Genomic DNA, 18,779 nt, shown 5'->3' with positions numbered 1-18,779 from the left:
TTACAAAACATGTCTTTAAAAAGATTTTGAGAGAGAGACAAGTGAGTATTTAAAAAGATTGAGAGAGAGAGAGGTTATGTTTCTGGTTCCAGTTCATGTTTCATTGGTGTTGCCCTCTTCTCCGGCTACCTCTTCTCCGGCTACTGGGTTGGCTTCTGGGTTGTTTGGGTTTTGAAACTTTGCAGCAAATTCAAGATCTTTATCAGCGAGATAGTCGAAGTAAGCATCATAGCTATGCATCGTTTGTGAACTCTCTTGGATTTGAGTCGCTTGAGTCTGAATACATTCCTCCGCAACAGCTAGTTTTCTGAGCCAAAATGACCGGATCATTAGTCGGAGACATAGGCAGTGCACAACTACTGGAAGAGGATGCTTCAAATTGCATAGAACCAACCCCGAAAATCCTGTTTTTTTTCTTAGGAGCAACCTAAGAACAAAACAAAAATGAACTTGTCAGTTAAACATATGAAGATGAAAGAAAGAGAGACACATCAGAAGCAGTACTCTACATTGCTAAATTTAAGCATATAACTAAACTATATGATTGGCAACCCCAACAGAAGCATTCTACTACATTACTATACGATTGCATCAATACAAAGTATATAAGTGTATAAAACTTACCAATGTGTAAATTTTGTTTTTGATATGAATGGGCACCCCAGCAGAAGCACTCTCTCCATTATCCCCGGTACAAAGCTCATATTCCAACTCTTGAATCTTGGACGACACCTCATTGAACAGAGACTTGGACTTTCCATCCGTAAATGACCCATCGGGCTTTCGATGAGTGTCTTCTAAGATGCGTAGAAAGTCAGGAGTTAAATCACCGGTTAGCTCTGACTGAAAAAGAGAAAAAGAGATTGATCAAATAATAATTGTGCATAAGGTAAAAGAAGGCCTAAACTTAAATAACTACACTTACATGTTTTCGAGCACGAGCCTTAAAAGAAGTTTGGCCTGAGCGGTGCTTATATATTTCGGTTCCTTCTGGGTCATGATATCGAGCATTACGACTGTTGATGCTCTTGATTTCTGATTTGGGATCAAGCCAATACCTAACCAGACCTTCCCATACTCTAGGATCAATCCACTGTGGCTTTGCCTCACCACCTTTTTTCTTCCACTTTAACTTCCACCGTGACACTTGATCACACATCCTTTCCTTCAACTTGTCTTCAAACTCCTTTCTTACTCTACCGTTTATGGCTCGGTCCCAATTATATGTTTGCTTGCAAGAGAAAAAGTATATTAGTCTCTCATCAACCAAAAAAAAGTATATGTAAAAACTGAAAACAAAAAATGACTTACCGCAAAATTTTCATACCAACGGTCAACCACCGGAGTCGGGGTTTGTGTCCAATTGACATGAGGCTCTTTGAAATCTCTTTCAAAGATGCTTCGTACCGTAGATGCAACAGCAGGATCTTGGTCAAACCTTTAAACAAAAATATGAATCAACATTACAATTTGAAAATGAAATTGAAAACATTAGAACTAATATGAAATTAAAACATTAAAACATTACCAGAGAGTTCCTTGAGGTCGGCGTGGATCTAGCCTCGTTAATCCTGCACGCCCAGGACTTTCGAGTAACTCTTCCAAAGTTAGACTGCTCAGTCGGACAGAAGCTCCAGAAGAAGAAGACGAACGAGCAGATGGTGTCGTACCAATCTCTGGATCCAAAGGCGGCGGTTGATGAGAGGGTTGTTGTTGGTTAGTAGGCGGAGGTTGAACGGCGGTTATTTTGGACCACTGGTGTGTTCTGAGATGCGGCGGAACCTCGACTACGGTGTGAACTGGTGGGTTCGGGTAAACGTTGACTAGAGAGAAACCTTGTGTACTCGTTACCATTAAACATCTATAAGAAAAATCAAAGACGGAGAAGATGGAAATTTAATCAGATCTAAGAAAAATAGTAGAAACAATTGAAATATAAACAATTAAAATTAGGGTTTGGGTTACTACCTTGACGGAGAAGATAGAGAAGACAGAGAAGGAGATTCGGGAAAGACGATTTAAACAAGAAATTGGGCTTTGGTTTGCCGGAGAAGACGAAGAAGAGAGATTTTGAGAGAGAGAGTTTGTCGGCTAGGGTTTGGAGGAGTTTGAGCTTCGCTCAAACCAAAGCTCGTTTATATATAGAGACATTTAATAGTCTCGCAAATCTCTCGCAGGATTGCGACGGATTAACTACGATCCCTCGCAAACTTGTGGCAATAAGCCGACAAACTGACCAATTAAAATACACCAATTTTGCGAGGGATTAGCAAGGACACTTGTCGCAAATCCCTTGCAAAGGTTTGTAAATTAGTAGACTATGGTTTGTAAATTACTAGACTATGGTTTGTAAATTTATCAATATTACATCTTGATTTATATATCTTATGATCTCAAAGTTTCTTTCTACATCTTAGCAACTTCTTTGACATGCCAACTTATTCATTGATCCAATAATATTAGTTTGCCAAGTCCAATATTATTATATACAAATAGTTTGCTATGTGTAGATAAAATTAAAGTAGATTCATATTATTAGTTTACTAAGTTCAGATTTTCCTATGCTTTGGAAATTAATCTCCAAAGTTTCTTGTCTCTTGAGTCAATGTTGGTTAGTAATGCTCTTCTTTAATTTGCATGTAAAAGATCATATTGTGTGGGTCCTCGTCTTCGTAGCAAATGACCTGCAAATTGATCGCAAATTTGCGAGAAAATCTGTCCGTCGCAAATTTCCGTCGCAAAAAACGTGTTTTCTTGTAGTGTACTCACTTAGCACCTTATAACGATGGAAGAAATCAGCAACCACATTGCCCTTTTCGTTATTGCATCTCTGTAATATAAAATAGATTAAAGAAAACAAAAATCACTATGGATATAACTATATAAGTTGTTTTGTCAAATATAAAACCATCACGAAAACTTACCAGGCTTAGTTTTGTCGACGGCGAGCAAACAGGTCCATCGGCTGTTACTGAAGAGACCACGACGATGGTTAGTAGCAAAAACAGTCCCAAGAGAGACAACTTTAGCAAAGCCATGTTGGTTTTTTAGTTTTTGTTTTTGTTGCTTTCAAGAGAAACTTTTGAATGGGTCTTCGTATACATTTAAGTGGAGCTTTTTTATATAGAGATTTTTATTTACATATTACATCTTTCAATGGCAACCACGCCTCGTTCACAATTGTTTTCCTGTTTTGTATTTTACGTATATGTATATCCAGACGACCATATCGTGTTTTTGATCTTTACAAACCATTTTTCCACAGTAAACTATTATTTAAATAGGATGATTCATTGCATGATGTAATATATCGTTTTGATATATATTTTTTCAATGTTTGGTTACATATAGTGACAAAAAAAAGGTTTGCAACATAGTGACCGAAAAGATCATTTAGATCATATAATATACGGCTTATTCCATGAGCAGCATATTACATATATTATAAAATGCTACTAAGTCGTCGTTGAATCTCCAAAAATAACTTCAAAGTAACAAAAAATGCGACGATCTCAACAATTTACTCATATTCATATGGCCATTTAACTTACATAAAGGTCTCATGGAATATGGTCGCACCTACTTCTAACAAGGTCAATTTCCCAATACTTAAGTAGTAGATGGTGGTTTGACAAAAAAAAAAAGTAGTTGATGGTGAATATGGTGGGGATTAAAATAGTTGTTATCATTTTCTAAATAATATTTTCAGAAATTTTGTCATTCTTGAAATGGATCACCATAGTGATATTCTTATAAAGCTATTTTGAAAAAAATATTACAATTTTTTTTTATATATAATTATCTTTGATATAGCAAATTATTAGAATTTAAAAAATGTTGACTAATCGTGATTGTTTGTTTATAATTTTATGTGGAAAGCCTTAAAAACTTATAGATTAAACTTTTTATAGAATGTAATTATGACTTTAATTTTGCTGTTTTGCATACAAAGGAGTAGAGTCTTTCCATCATCGGGCATCATGCATTAGATTTGTTCAATAGAATGAACAGTGGCTTTGGTAGACAAAAATCCAACACCAAAGCCATAAAGAAAAAAATAATGCATTAGATTTTGATGAGGAATCCTTAAACAACTTAAAGCTTATGATTGCTCCACTAAAGTATTGTTTCTGCAAGTTATATAATTTCCTAGTCTTTCAAATAACTCGGCTTATGTATATGAACTGAACAATGTCCGTGGTGTATATTGGTTGATACTATCTAAATGGCTCGTAATAGTAATATATTTTGCATTGTCTTGTAAGTTGTAACTACAAATACCAAGTGCATGTCTTGTAACTAAATATAATAATCGGAACCACCAAACTTGTCAATCGTTAACTTTTTATTTACCAACCAACTTCAGTGGGTTACCAACTACGTACATCAGAGGAAAGAATAATTCATTTATCAAACAAATATGTATATTGAGCGATCGTCAATCTTCATAGACTAGGGAGTGTTAATATCATTTTTAGAAAGAAAGAAAAAAAAAAAAAAAGCAAAACGAAAGCTTTCCTCAACCTTTCTCTAAAAAGTCCGATAAAAATCATCAAGATTCTTCATGGGACTAGGGAGTGTTTAATTAAACGAAAAAGGAGTTCTATCAAAAATGCTAACTACTAAGAAACTGCTCGTCATTGATTCTTCTTCTTTAAAGATCACAAATTCATATAACACATACAGCTTATCGCATATATTGTTCACATAAGAGTGATTTGCAAAAGATTCCAGAAACTATACATACCTATCCTATTTTTTTAATCAAAAAACTAAACCTATCCAAGAACAGCTAAATCATGTACAAAATAAAATCGTCAAAAGAAATCCAAATACATTAGGAGTTTGGGAATTTAGAAGCAAATGTAGTAGTGTGGAAGCTGATTGCTCTGCTTAGGTGGTGAATGCAAAAGGTTATATGTTTGCCTTGGAGGTGAAGGAAGAACTTGCGACATGGCCAGAGCAAAGTGTCATTAGCAAAAGATTCTTAATCTTCCAATATAATGACCGGTGATAGTCTCCCGTATGGTCAATAAATTCCAATCTATTGTGTAATAGATTCGTAATCTTACTTCATTCTTATGGTTGAATAATTTCTCTCGAATTGCCAAAAAAAAACCTTATAGACAGTTCAATAATGCCCATGTGATGGCAGAGGCTTCAACTTCAAGGAACTTACCAAGACGAGGGAAGGCTTCAGCAGCAGCACACAACCCCATCAGATGTTTCCCTCACAAGAAAAATAGTACCGGTTCTGAAGTTTTTTTGGTTTAAATTGTAATATAATATTAATGGTTTGGTTTAATTGTAAGTTTAGGTTTAGTTAAATTGATTAGACACGGTGACGCTTCAAACGGTCATAAAATAAATAAATAAAATCGTGGACGTGAAAACGCGATTTAAATCCATAAAAGTATATTTTTCAGTTACGGAAGAGAGAGAGAGAGATGTTTCAATTCGGGTTTTCGACCGTTTGGGTCTCTAATAAAACCCACAAATCTCTAAAATCACCACCACCGACCTTTGAGAAATTCGAGCCGTTTGAGATGAGACAACGGTCCGATTTTGTTTTATATCTCATGGTTTTATAATCTCTTTCTATTCAAGGCGTTTGAGATGCGACAACGGTCCGATTGATTTTGTTTTGAATTTGATGGATGATGATGAATGATTCTGCAGATTGCTGCCTTGCTTGCGATCGCTGATCCTATTAGATAAATTTGCTTGCTTGTGATTGCTTGAAACAATCTCTTTAGTTCAATTTCATTCTCTGAATTTTGGTCATCCTTCTTTTAGAACAAAGCTAACATGCGTCTTTCTATCCTTTTCAGTTACGAAAGAGAGAGAGAGAGAGAGAGAGAGAGAGAGAGAGATCGATTCGTGTTCACCACCACCGACCTTTGAGGAATCTCTTTCTACTAGATGCGACAACGGTCCGATTTTGTTTTTTTTTGTTTTTTGTTTTTTTAATCATGATTTTGATTTTGATGGATGATGATGATGATTCTACAGATGGATCAAACTATTGTTTGCTTGCGATTGCTCATCCTATTAGATAAGTTTGCGATTGCTTGAAACAGTCTGTTTTACATAAATTATTTACTCTCTCAATTTTGCTCATCCCTTGATTTTAGAACAAATCTAACGTGCGTTTTTGTGGGATCCAGATTGCAAAACATGGGAATGGCTTCTGAAGCATTGTAAGATCTCTTGAGGACTGCTTTCATAAAAATACTGACGCTGTATTATTGTAAGGCACCGTTTCTAATTAGTTGAAAATTTGCAGTATTCTGAGGCTTTACATGTTTGTTTGATTCTATACCTAGAGAGATTGGTTATTGTAGAAATTCTAAAATTAGTGCTTGCTTCCGATCGCTGATCCACAAAATGTTTAGACTAGTGCTTGCTTCCGATCACTGATCCATGTCCTATTTCATCAGTTTGCTTGCTTGTGATTGCTTGAAACAATCTCTTTTACTTCAATTTACCCTCTAAATTTTGTTCATCCTTCTTTTAGACCAAAGCTAACATGCCTTTTCTGGTTATTGTTCATCCTTCTTTTGGTCACGTAAATGTTCTCTCTGTACTTTAGTTATAATGCAGTTTGTGATTCCAAACTCTAGATAACGATACGGCAAAGTTGTATCCAGTTTACAATATTTAAAAGGGTAATTTATTATCTTTCAAAATCTATTGTTGGCTGCGTTTGATTTTTTTTACTAGGTTGCATACATGAGTTCATTTCACGTTTAATTCTGAGGCTAAGTTGTTATGGGTAGCTATATAAATCTGTAGCACTTTATTTGGGTAAGCTCCTTGTAAGAAGTTTTGTGTAACTTATGTCCAGCTATCAAATAACTTCATTCCTTTTGTTTAAGATGCTATGAATCTTTACTTTGGTTAGGCTTCTATCATCATGGACTAAGATTTATAGATGATGATAATGCAGATCGATAAAAAAACCACATCAGGTAAGTTTTGGTGTCTCTCTCTCTTTTATTTCTTTGCCTAACGGCTTGCCCTCTAAACACTTTGTTGCTGTTCGAATTGGTAATCTTTACATACTTAGTTTCTATGACTGTAGATTCTTGGGGTATCCTGAAGCAGATGTCGAAGGTCCCACCAGCTCTCATTTATGGATGATGATGTTGCTGATGGATAAAAGCACATTAGATAAAGTTTTGGTGTCTCTCTCTTTTCTTTCTTTGCCTAACGGCTTGCCCTCTAAATACCTTGTTGCTGTTCGAATTGGTAATCTTTATATACTTTGTTGATATGACTGTAGATTCTTGAGTATCCTGAAGCAAAGGTCGAAGGTCCCACCAGCTCTCAAGGAGTTGACAAAAGCTTAGGGCTTATTCTCTATTCCTCTGGTTGCTCTTTTTTTTATTTTATATATTACACTTTAGCTAATTTAACGCAATGTTTTTATAATTGCAGCCACTCCACTGTTCAAGGTTCTTTTCTGGTATAAGCTTGAAGTAAAAACGGCCAAGAAGGAGCGTCTTCTCAAGAAGGCTCAGAAGTCTGAACCGGAGGGAGAACCCTCTAAGCACCTTGTTGCTGATCAGAATCGTGATCCAATAAACAGTAGCTGCATTAACTATTTGCTGCTAGTTGCAAGCCAAGTTCAACAAATGGCCCATTTGGCCGTAGAAGAATCTCTCTTTGCTTAGTAAGTTTATTGATGTTGTGATTTTTATTTATTAAACTATGATTTGTTTGTTTATGTTTACAGGAGCTTATGGAGTAATACCGTAAATGGTAAAGGATTTTAACCCTCAGATGTTCGTAAGTTAGTTACATCATCCTAATCTGAACATGAACATTATAGGGTCTTTTGATTTTTTGTTATCTTCGAAGAGGCTGTTTTACTCTTATATCGGATATATTTCTTTGTTAATATCTCAGGTTTCTCAAGGTTCACCATTACAAGGTTTGTTTGAAACTTGAAGTGAGTATCTCATATCTATTCTCAATCATTTTTGATTTAATTTGGTGACGAAAAAACTGATCAGAGGTATGTATGTGTAATGGCATAATTTTTTTAGTTTGTTTTTTTAAGTGTGCATTTCCAAGGCTGTATTGTACGACTAAGTTTTTATTTTAAACGTGTAGGAGTGAAAATAAGGCACCGTTCATAGGTAGTTAGACCTTGTTGAAATCACCAGTTGCAGTATTTTTAAGCTTTACATGTGTGTTTGATTCTTTACCTAGAGATTGAGCTATCGTAGAAATTCTGAATATTTTTGTCAGTTAAAAGTTTTCTCATTATCATAGTTATGAGGCCTGAAGCAGAGGCCGAAGGTCCCACCAGCTCTCAACTAGTTGACAAAAGCCTAGGACTTCTTCTCTATTCCTCTTGTTGCTCTGTTTTTTTTATATATACCCTTTAGCTATTTTAACCCCAATGTTTGTATCATTGCAGCCAGTCCTCTATTCAAGGTTCTTCTCAAGTACAGGCCTGAAGACAAAGCTGCCAAGAAGGAGCATTTTCTCAAGAAGGCTCATTGTGAGGCTGAGGGAAAACCCTCTAAGTCGAAGAAGCCAATTTTTGTTAAGTATGGTCTTAATCCTGTGACTTACCTCAGCGACCATGTATCTTCCCTTCCTGATTAATACAATTGTCACTCTCTAGAAATTAGTAAGCTCGCTGCAGGAATCTTTTCTGAAACCTATATGTTTGTTTGATTGTAGAACCAGGTGGAATTGGTGGTAATTGCATTGCTCATGATGTGGACCCGATTGAGTTAGTCGTATGGTTGCCTGCATTGTCAAGGGAATATTACGATAACTATGATTGCTTATTTGAGGGATTTACTTATGTTATCTAAAAAAATACTTGTAGTTGTTCTATGATCTCCTTCTTTTTTTTTGGATACTTGTTCACCAGAAAACAGCATCATGCAAGTGTTTGACCACAGTAAAGAACGAGGAAAAGCTAGAGTTCAACAAAATCCTGAAGACCATAAAGGTGAGAATGATGTCTTACATTTTTGTTTTAGAGTGTGTTCTATATATCTGTAGAATAATTTCAAATGGTTTCGATCTATATCAGCATAGGAAAACTTCAATGAGAAGTATGAAGAGTACCTTAAGAAGCGGGGAGGTGGTATTATGGGATCGAAATCGCAGGCTAAGACTAATGCTAAGTTCTTTGGATTTCACCATAAATTATCTTTCTATTTGACTTCAAGAGAATCAAAATTTCAATGTTGTTTCTTAAGTACACCATTCTTTTTCAACTTCTAATCTTTAAAACTTGTTGGCTGCGTTTGTTTTTTAATTTTGTAGGTCGCATGAGTTCATTTCAGGTCGAATTAAGGTTTTTGTTTGCTGGAAATTGCACCTTCATATAATTTCTGGAGATTTCATCCCTAAAATATATATATGCAGGTATGGTTTTCGTAATAGTTATTAGGTAATTGAAAGCCTTAAAGTCTGATAGAAACACCGTTTATAACTAGTTGGACCTTGTTGAAAATTTGCAGGATTCAAACAGCTTTACATGTGTGTTTGATTTTATGCCTAGAGATTGGTTATTGTAGAAATTCTGAAACTAGTGGTTGCTTGCGATCACTGATCCATGTCCTATTAGATAAGTTTGTTTGCTTGCGCCTGCTTAAAACAGTCTCTTTTACTTAAATTTACTCTCTAAATTTTGTTCATGCATCCTTCTTTTAAAACAAAGTTAACATACGTTTTGTGTTTATTGTAGAAATTCTGAAACTTTTGGTCAGGTAAATATTCTCTCTCTGTACTTTAGTTATGATGCAGTTTATGATTCCAAAAACTAGTTAACGATACTGCAAAGTTGTATCCATTGTTTGCTGCGTTTGACTTTTTTTTTTGCTATCAAATAACTCGATTCTTTGTGGTTTTAGATACTATGAATCATAACTTTAGGCTTGGATGATGTTTTTGGAGATGGATAAAACTACTTCGTGTACTCAAGGGAGTGATCCTAGTTCATATTAGATAAGTTTATATATCCTTTACTTTATTTACTCAGAATTGGGCTCATCCTTGTTTTTTTTGGAGCAAAGTTAACATATGTGTTTGGGGGATACATATTGCAGATCATGGGAATGATTCCAAAAGCATTGTAAGAACTCTCAAGGACAGCCTCTATATTTTTCTCTCTTTATCTTAGTTGTGATGCCTAGACTTGCTAACTAACGAAACCTCTCAAAGTTGTATTTAAATTACAGGATTTAAAGGTTTCTTTGAAAATCCAGGGGAAGCTAAGGGGCTATTGTGTCTTCAGAAAAGCAAAGAGCTGGTTTCTTTCTCAAGTACACCATTCTTTTTCGATTTCCAAACTTTAAAACTTGTTGGTTCCGCTTGATTTTTTAATTTTTTGGTATGTCGCTTGAGTTCATCTCAGGTGTTATTAAATCTTATATACAACCTCAATTAAGGTGTATTGTTTGCTGGAAATAGCACTTCATATAATTTCTGGAGATGTCATTCCAAAAACATATGCAGGAATGGTTTTCGTAATAGTTATTAGATAATTTGAAAGGCTTAAAGTTTTGGTGTCTCTCTCTCTCTTTTCTTTCTTTGCCAAACGGCCCTCTGAGCACCTTGTTGGTGTTCGAATTTGTGACATACTTGTTTTTATGGCTGTAGATTCTTGGGTAACTTGAAGCAGAGCTCGAAGCTCCCACCAGCTTTGTTTAGGAACCCTTGACAAAAACTTAGGGCTTCTTCTCTATTCCTCTTGTTGCTCTATTTTATATTACCATTTAGCTATTCTAATCCAATGTTTTTATAATTGCAGCCACTCCTCTGTTCAAGGTTCTTCTCAGGTATAAACTTGAGGTATAAACTGCCAAGAAGGAGCGTCTTCTCAAGAAGGCTGAGGGCAAACCTTCTAAGTAAAAGAAGCCAATTGTTGTGAAGGCTGAGGTCTTAATCATGCGACTAACCTCAATGAGAAAGCATCTTCCTTTCCTAATTTATTAAATTGTCACTCGAAATTAGTTAGCTAGCTGCAGGATCTTTTCTGAAACATTTATGTTTTCTTGATTGCAGAACAAGGCGCAATTGGTGGTAATTGCTCATGATGTGGACTCAATTGAGTTAGTCGTCTAGTTGCCCGCATTATAAGTTCCTTACTGCATTTTTACGGGGGAATTCACGATTAGGAGCAATAACTATGATAACTTACTTTGAGGCCTTTACTTATTTTAACTACATCAATAGAAAAACATGTAGTTTATCTGGGAGCGGTAACTAAAAAAAAAAATCTATGATTGCCTCTTTTTGTGTCTTGTTGCAGATTATCCACGAGAAGCAGCATCTTGCTTGTTGACCATAGTAAAGAATGAAGCTGGAGTTGGGAATAATCCTGGAGACCATAAATTAGGTTAATTCTTGATTCTTCTCTGTTATAAAAAACAAAAGGGGGTTTTTGGTTTGTAGGAATACAAAGAGTCATGACTAAACGGTGTTCGTTTATTAAAAATTCTAATATTGTATAAATAATTACAGTTTAATATAAGGGTTGTCACACTTGAAGATGTTAACTTATTGAAGATATTTTCATGTTTTCATTTTTAAAAATTTAAGACTTTGATATTGATATGATAAAGGTAATATTATTAAGGGAAAAAAACTGAATATCGGATGACAATAGTATGAAATGAAACATTATAGTAGATATTAGATGCTTAAAAGGAAATCATATATTTTGAAAGACTTCTTTGAAAACCACATTAAAGGTTTTGTTCTGACATTTTCCTTCTTCATCTGTAATCAAAATCTTCAAGCATTTTCTGCTTGTTACTCTAGAAAATGCAACGTATAATTGTCCATGCGTAAATACGGGCTTGGGTAGATACAATCCAACTTGTTCCAACGTCTGACCTTGACTTTTGTTTATAGTGATCGCAAATGCAAGAGCAACGGGAAACTGACGACGTCTCATACGAAAGGGAAACTTTGCATCCGGTGGCGAGACAGACATCCTAGGAATAAGAACTCTATCATTGACGTTTTTTTTACCTGTTACAATCCTTGCTTCGATAACATGATTAGCCATTTGCGTAACAATCAACCTCATTCCATTGCATAAACCTCCCTTAGGATCAATATTCCTAAGCAACATGATAGGTGCCCCCTTTTTCAATGTCAGAACATGGTTAGGTAATCCAGAAACTTGAATACTGTTTAAGAATTTCTGAGTGTAGATCATATCGTCGTAAACACTTGTATCAGAAGTCTCGACACTATCTGAACTCAAATATTGTCTCTCTTCCCCTAATTATGAAAAATTAAAATGAGAATCCATTTACACTGGAATTTAAAAGAAAATTGAAAACAAAAAAATACTATTGATATACCTGGAATTTGAGAGAGCATATATTGATTTATCTTATTGACATCATCATTCCTTGGACTCAGAATAGCTCTTTCGCAAAAGAATTTTGCATCGGTCCTTGTTGCAAACGATGTACCGTATATCTCTTTAACAATAGCTTGTATAGGATTATCACATTCTGTAATCAATAAATCCTTGGGTATGTCTATTTCTGCCTCACCATTGTTAGGCTCGTTGATTTTTCCATCCCCAATATCGAGAAGCCATTTTGAAAACGTAGAGAGATCATTTGCATCACTACTGTTTTGAGCCTTACGGAGTCTCATATTTTGTGTAAGTTTAAGTACTTAACAACTATTCCAAAGCAAGGATGAGTTTATGGAAGCTAAAACTGTACCAACTCTACCAGCTTCTGGCACAACCGGTAGAATCTGTCTAAAATCACCCCCAAAACCAAAACCTTTCCTCCAAAAACCCGATCACACTTCATAATATATCGCAAACTCCTATCCAACGTTTCGAAACAATACTTGTTCATCATTGGAGCCTCATCCCATATAATGAGTCTTGCTTCTCTAATTAAATCAGCAAGGTGAGAATTGACATCTATCGAACACGTTGTATATTCGTCCACATGGATGGGTATACTAAATCTAGAATGTGCTGTCCGACCACCTTCCATAAGCAAAGCAACTATACCACTTGACGCAACATTAAGAACAATATCACCCCTAGAACGAATATCAGCACCAAGAATACTCCATAAGAATGTTTTTCCAGTACCACCAAATCCATGAACAAAAAACATACCTCCCTTGTTTCGATTCACAGCACTAATAATTTCTAAAACGCTTTTTTGCTCATCGGTTGCCATACGTAATAACCTGTGGTAATTCTTTACTTGTTCATCACGTTTGTAGTTTCTCTCATCTATGAGAAGCCTATTCTCATTATTATCCATCACAGATCTATCTGGTTTAGGCATATTCACAATAGTTGACAAAGAGCTTCCATTAGACAGCATAATCATTTCAATCTCAGCTAGACATAGGTTTGTTATCTGTTCCTCACTTAACATTAAGCATTATAAAGTAGGTTGATTTTAGTTGACATAATTTGATTTATGAATAATAAACGTGAACATTGTTAGATTAGTATATCTTTATATTATTTTAATACATTTATAAAAATAACTATATATGTACCGTGGTTGTTCGTACGGTTCCTTTGCAAATATAATATATCTTCACACAATATATCCTTCGTAGCGACCCAGAGATCGAGAGGCACTGAAACACTTTTTGAAAGCAATAGAATGGCAAACAACTTCCTTAGAAACGGTCCAAAAGACCATGTACTTGCTTCCTTTACAGCTAAAATATATTTTTTGTCGTCATCCAATAATCCCCATGCAAAACAGGCATCTTTAAATTCTTCGTATAGTTTACCATTAACCGTCTTCAAGAATTCAAAACTTGTGGCTCCTGGGACAGTATTAAGTAGAACTCTCAAGTAATAGGCATGCCCTATAGAGGGTGGTACATAAGTAACTCTACCTACTGCAAAACTCTTTCTTTTCTTAGATCTTGGTTGCCAGATTCTTTTACTCTTAACCCACACAAACAAGTTAGGAAATTCAGCATAAGTGAGACTTCTACCTTCCGGGTATTTTTTTATTGCATTCCATCCAAGCCAACAATTTGGATCCTCTGGCAGAACGCTTCATAACATTTGCGATAGGATCATCTTCGTTGTAAACAACCAATTCCTGTCCAGGAAGATGAAACGGAAGTTTTTCTACGGGTGTAGTACAATAACAAATCGGAAAAGCCAATATTCGCCAAGCTGCTTCACATGTGGAGACATATCTAATAAAAATAACAAAAAATTTACGTAAGCTCAAATTGTCTTACATTTTTTTAAAAATTATAGATATACATACCTGCAGCTATAATATTTCTTGATCTCGTTATGTTCATCCTCGTCTTTTACAGTAGCTCTAATATATTCCGGCCCTTTGGTGATGTACTTGAAAAGATATTTCACTGAGCGTGACTGATTACACCACTCAACATTAATATGAGCACGATAACGTATGGACAAATCCCGGTTATACGGAATAACAAAGCTGTTATCACAATCAAAACCTCTTTTATGCACAATTCTTCCGTCTTGTCTCCGTTTGTATATTGGATAACCAGCGTCGTTGACGACAGTTTTTTCCATGAATGGTTTTGGAAAAAACTTAGTGCACTGACCATTATTCATGCAAACATTTTCTCTGTGATGAATACCACAAGGTCCATGAATCATAACATCAGAAACAACTTCATATAAATACTTATCCAGTTCTTTATCAGGAATCTCAGCACTTATGAATCGATCAATATCTTCTGGTGTACGCATTTTATAGTCTGGGTGCAGGAATAAGATCATGTGTGCATGAGGCAGACCTCTCTTCTGGAATTCTATTGTATACATAGCTGCACACACACACATACAAAGGCATTGTTAATAAATTAGGGTTTTAACACGTCAACGGATAGAAAATTCAATCTATTAATAATATGAAACATACCAGAATTTAAAACACCAAAAGTTTTTTCTTTAGTCAATTGTTCCATTAGTCTATCTAACTTCATTTTAAAGACTCGACAACATATATCTGGTCTATCCTCTTTCTTAAGACGATGCCTTGTTAAATAACGGACAACTTTGGGCCACTTGGGGTTACAAGTTATCGTTATGAAAATATCAGGAAAACCATAGTATTTGCAAGTAGCCATCACATCTAAATACTGCTGCATCATATAACGTTTCCCACCTGTAAACGATGAAGGGATATAGATTCTTTTACCGTGTTCTGCAAGATCTTCGTTTCCTTGGTTAACAGCTTCAACTATTTTATCGATTCTTTCCGTCCAGAGTTTGTTTTGGTTCAGCCAAATAAAATTCAATCTGTTAGATTCTATGGTTGTGAACGCGTCTACCAAAAATTGCTGATATAATTTTCCCGACATTACAATCGCTGAAGACTCTTGATATCTTTCAAATATTCAGAAAGCATAAAATTCTCTCATGGAAACTGTTTTCCTTTTTCTTCCAGCCGTATCTATCAAACCAATGTCAATGCCTAACCTGTAACCATCCTCTCCATATGGAAACAATAATTGATATTGTAGAAGCAAGTAAGCTGGATGGAGTCCACTTATTCTTTGCAAACCTCCGGAACGACTTTCTATCACAATGTCACGCTTAAATACACCCGAGTTGAAATCACCTAGTATCAAACCAGCAACCTCATTGCATGTAGGCAAATTATGAGTCCTTGCATCAGCATTTCTTTCTGCAGGAATCCTTAATCTCAAATCTGCAACATTATTGGTTAAATCAAATATTTCTCGAGCCGATCTAAACGCTTGTACATGTGGATTATGATTATCAAGCATCCTTTTTAGAAGTACTACAGTTTTCTGCATTATTTTCTCTGTAGCTCCAAATGGTCTTTCAAAGAAAAAACAATACACATGTTAGCAACATATCAATTTATTTTTTTATTTATATATTATTAAACATTATATAAAACTGACCCGAACGCAGCTATCCTGTTAGGAACTTCATTATCTACGTCATGTATATATAGATGTAAAAACGTCGGTTTTTCTCCTGGTTCAGGTAGAATATCGCCGATGCGGTGATAATTTTCTCCACACATCTGAAACACGTACGGCCCTCTACCATTGTTAATAGAATGATTTATTTTTCCACCTAACGACGTGAAGGAAAACATCATATTGTATGCTCTTATATTATCACGGAAGTTTTTACTCCTATCATCGTCATTATATAACAATGCCGATAATGTGTTTGGTGGAGTTTTCAGCTTAGGGAGCTTGACTTTCCCTTTTCCACAACACATCGAATAAATAGGTTTCGCCATCTTACGTCTTTTGTTTAGGCGTTCTCCATACCACATATATGCCCCACAATCTTCACACATATATGAAGGATCTCCATCGTCATAATAACCTAATAACATTATAAAGTTAAAACAATTTATCTGTTTATACTTTAAAGTTTATCACAAAAAGGAAAATTTGATTTTTTTAAATACCATTATTTTGTAACCCAGATGTTACGGCTTGATATTCATGTGTTACATTGTGTGTGGTACCATACTCAGTATCAGATTCACCAATCGAGCTATCATAATCGCTATCGTTACTTGACTCAGAATCAGAAACAATAAAACATGCAAAATCTTCATGCATCATAGGCAAAAGCAAACCATCTACATAGGTAAACACCAATAACTCTATATTAATTAATATTTAGTATGTGTTATATAATATATAGGAATAGAAACAACCTTTATTGTGGTTCTTTTTTTTTTTTTGATTTCAGAGTTTTTGTTCTTTTAATCCTTGCAAGTTTTGAATTATCTGCTGAAATAAGGCTGAACGTTATACAATATGTTATAGTCAAATATTCTTTAAAATATTTCAAAAGCTGAATATTAATTACCTGTTGTATTCACGACATGAATTGGATGCTTCTTTCTCCGTATTGGTAGTTTTTCAGGTCTCATCGTCCTGCATTAAAATAAAATATAGGAGCTTAGGGTGATGACATTCTTCATTTATATAATAATCAGTAGGTTTAATATTTACATTTATAAAAATATTCGCTTCAATATTTACATAAGCGGATATTATTATCACAGTATTTCGGTTTTAATTGACGTTTAAATATGCTAAGGATAATTTTAAATGTAAATGTAACATATACGGATTTATCTTAACATATGTTATTTTCTTCGTAATTAAATTTTAAAGATTGTTTCTATTTAAAGATCTGTTAATTTTAAATCGGAAATTATTATCAATAATACTATCTTGAGTTTATTTTGTCTAAACTACTCAGAATAATTGTAAATAATTAGATTTATATTTTTATGAACAGAATATATGTTATTTTTGGCACATCATTAATTTTTAAATACTTAATAGTTTGAAATTATATTTTTAATAATTTAAGAATTAATAACAAAATTCAAATATTAAGACCAAAGCTGTTTCATAACTCATACTTCAAATGATTAAAAATAATAAATAACCATAATGTCAATGACGAATTAAAAGGCATAGATTTAGAAGTAAATAATTATTAAAGCATAAATTATTGTTTTATTGTAATGCATAACATAAAAATAATATTATGTTTGATTTTCAGTCTTGATCTTCTTTCTAGTAGTCATGCTATGACCTCGTATGATGTCTTCATTGACTCCAGGCAACTCTCTCTTTGTCGAAAGTGATACTGTTTCATCTGACGTAAGTTGAAGAACTTGTTTATCTGGTTCTATTTCTTGGTTATCATTATGAACCTTTCCGTAAGTTTCCTAGCAAGTTTGTTTAAGGTAATTTTAGCACACAATGAAAGCATGATAATTATTGTAAACATTTTTATGATTACATTTATAATCTTGACGTTACCTTGACAAACTGATTTACCATATCATCTTTCTCCCAAAAAATTTCAACAACATAAGAAGCCCTGTCACTCTTCAAATTATCATTTGTGATAGAAAGCTTAAAGAGCATAGTCTTCCCAATTAGAGCAGAAAGAGACACGGGCATGATGTTAATATCGTCCTGATCATTTTTTAGATTTTGTTAAAAACATACTCAAAAAAAAAAGAGGTAATTCTTATAGTTAAATTGATTCGGCATTTATATTAGACGTACCTCGCCTAGTTGTGTTACCAACTCGTCAGCCTTTTTACCAACAAAAAGCTAAGCTAAACCATCAAAAAATAGCAGCTTAATTTTTGGAGACGTTCCATAGGAAACATGGAGTATGAGTTTATACCTAAAGCATATAGAAATCATTTAATGATCAGCCTTTTCACATGAATACAATTTTAATCATATTAAGTAAGTTTAAAATTTAAGTAATACATACTTATAATCGACTTCTTTGACATCGTCGTCGCAAACACCACAACTATATACACGTTGTTTACCCTTGTCCGAATCTAATGGATATGGTTGAACTTTCTTTCTACAAACTTTGCATGTAATGTAGTACCACTTAGGCACGTTTTCCACCGAACAGATCGTCCCAACAGTCATACATGTTCGTACCTACATATACAAACATCATTATTTTTTTTGGTAATTATTATTATTTTTTTACTATCGTGTTTAGATAAACAATACCTCGAGTGAATACAGGATATCGTCGATAGTCTTCTTTTCATTTATCATGAAAAACTCCTCATATAAAGGTACCTTTGGTTGTACATGCTTTGCTCACCATCAGTTTGAACCAGTTCAACGACACCAGTGTTTGGCAACCTTTAAAAAAAACAATAATAAGAATGTGTACACATTAAAGACATGTTAAGCGTTTTGTTTGTAATTAGAAAAATTATTTACATCTTTCGGAATCT

The 18,779-nt window shown here is 34.4% G+C and overlaps 1 protein-coding gene and 1 long non-coding RNA gene across 5 annotated transcripts; one reads left to right on the top strand and one right to left on the bottom strand.

Moving 5' to 3' along the window:
* Positions 8,705–12,200, top strand: LOC104760801. 4 transcript variants are annotated; one of them, XR_002036436.1, is made up of 4 exons: positions 8,705–8,974; positions 9,059–9,740; positions 9,885–11,371; positions 11,890–12,200. It is a non-coding gene; the product is annotated as an uncharacterized LOC104760801 (long non-coding RNA). The 4 variants fall into 4 exon arrangements; XR_002036437.1 differs by having other exon boundaries at positions 9,059–10,295; positions 10,633–11,371; XR_002036438.1 differs by having other exon boundaries at positions 9,059–10,911; positions 11,038–11,371.
* Positions 12,673–13,310, bottom strand: LOC104763216. The gene is made up of 2 exons (XM_010486621.1): positions 12,856–13,310; positions 12,673–12,760 (listed from the first exon to the last, which is right to left on the bottom strand). Exons 1-2 carry the CDS (start codon positions 13,308–13,310, stop codon positions 12,673–12,675), a joined length of 543 nt encoding a protein of 180 aa, XP_010484923.1.

The sequence above is a fragment of the Camelina sativa genome, chromosome 18, assembly GCF_000633955.1.
Source record: "Camelina sativa cultivar DH55 chromosome 18, Cs, whole genome shotgun sequence".
Taxonomy (NCBI): Eukaryota; Viridiplantae; Streptophyta; class Magnoliopsida; order Brassicales; family Brassicaceae; genus Camelina; species Camelina sativa.
This window is presented reverse-complemented; position numbering and strand designations above follow the sequence as displayed.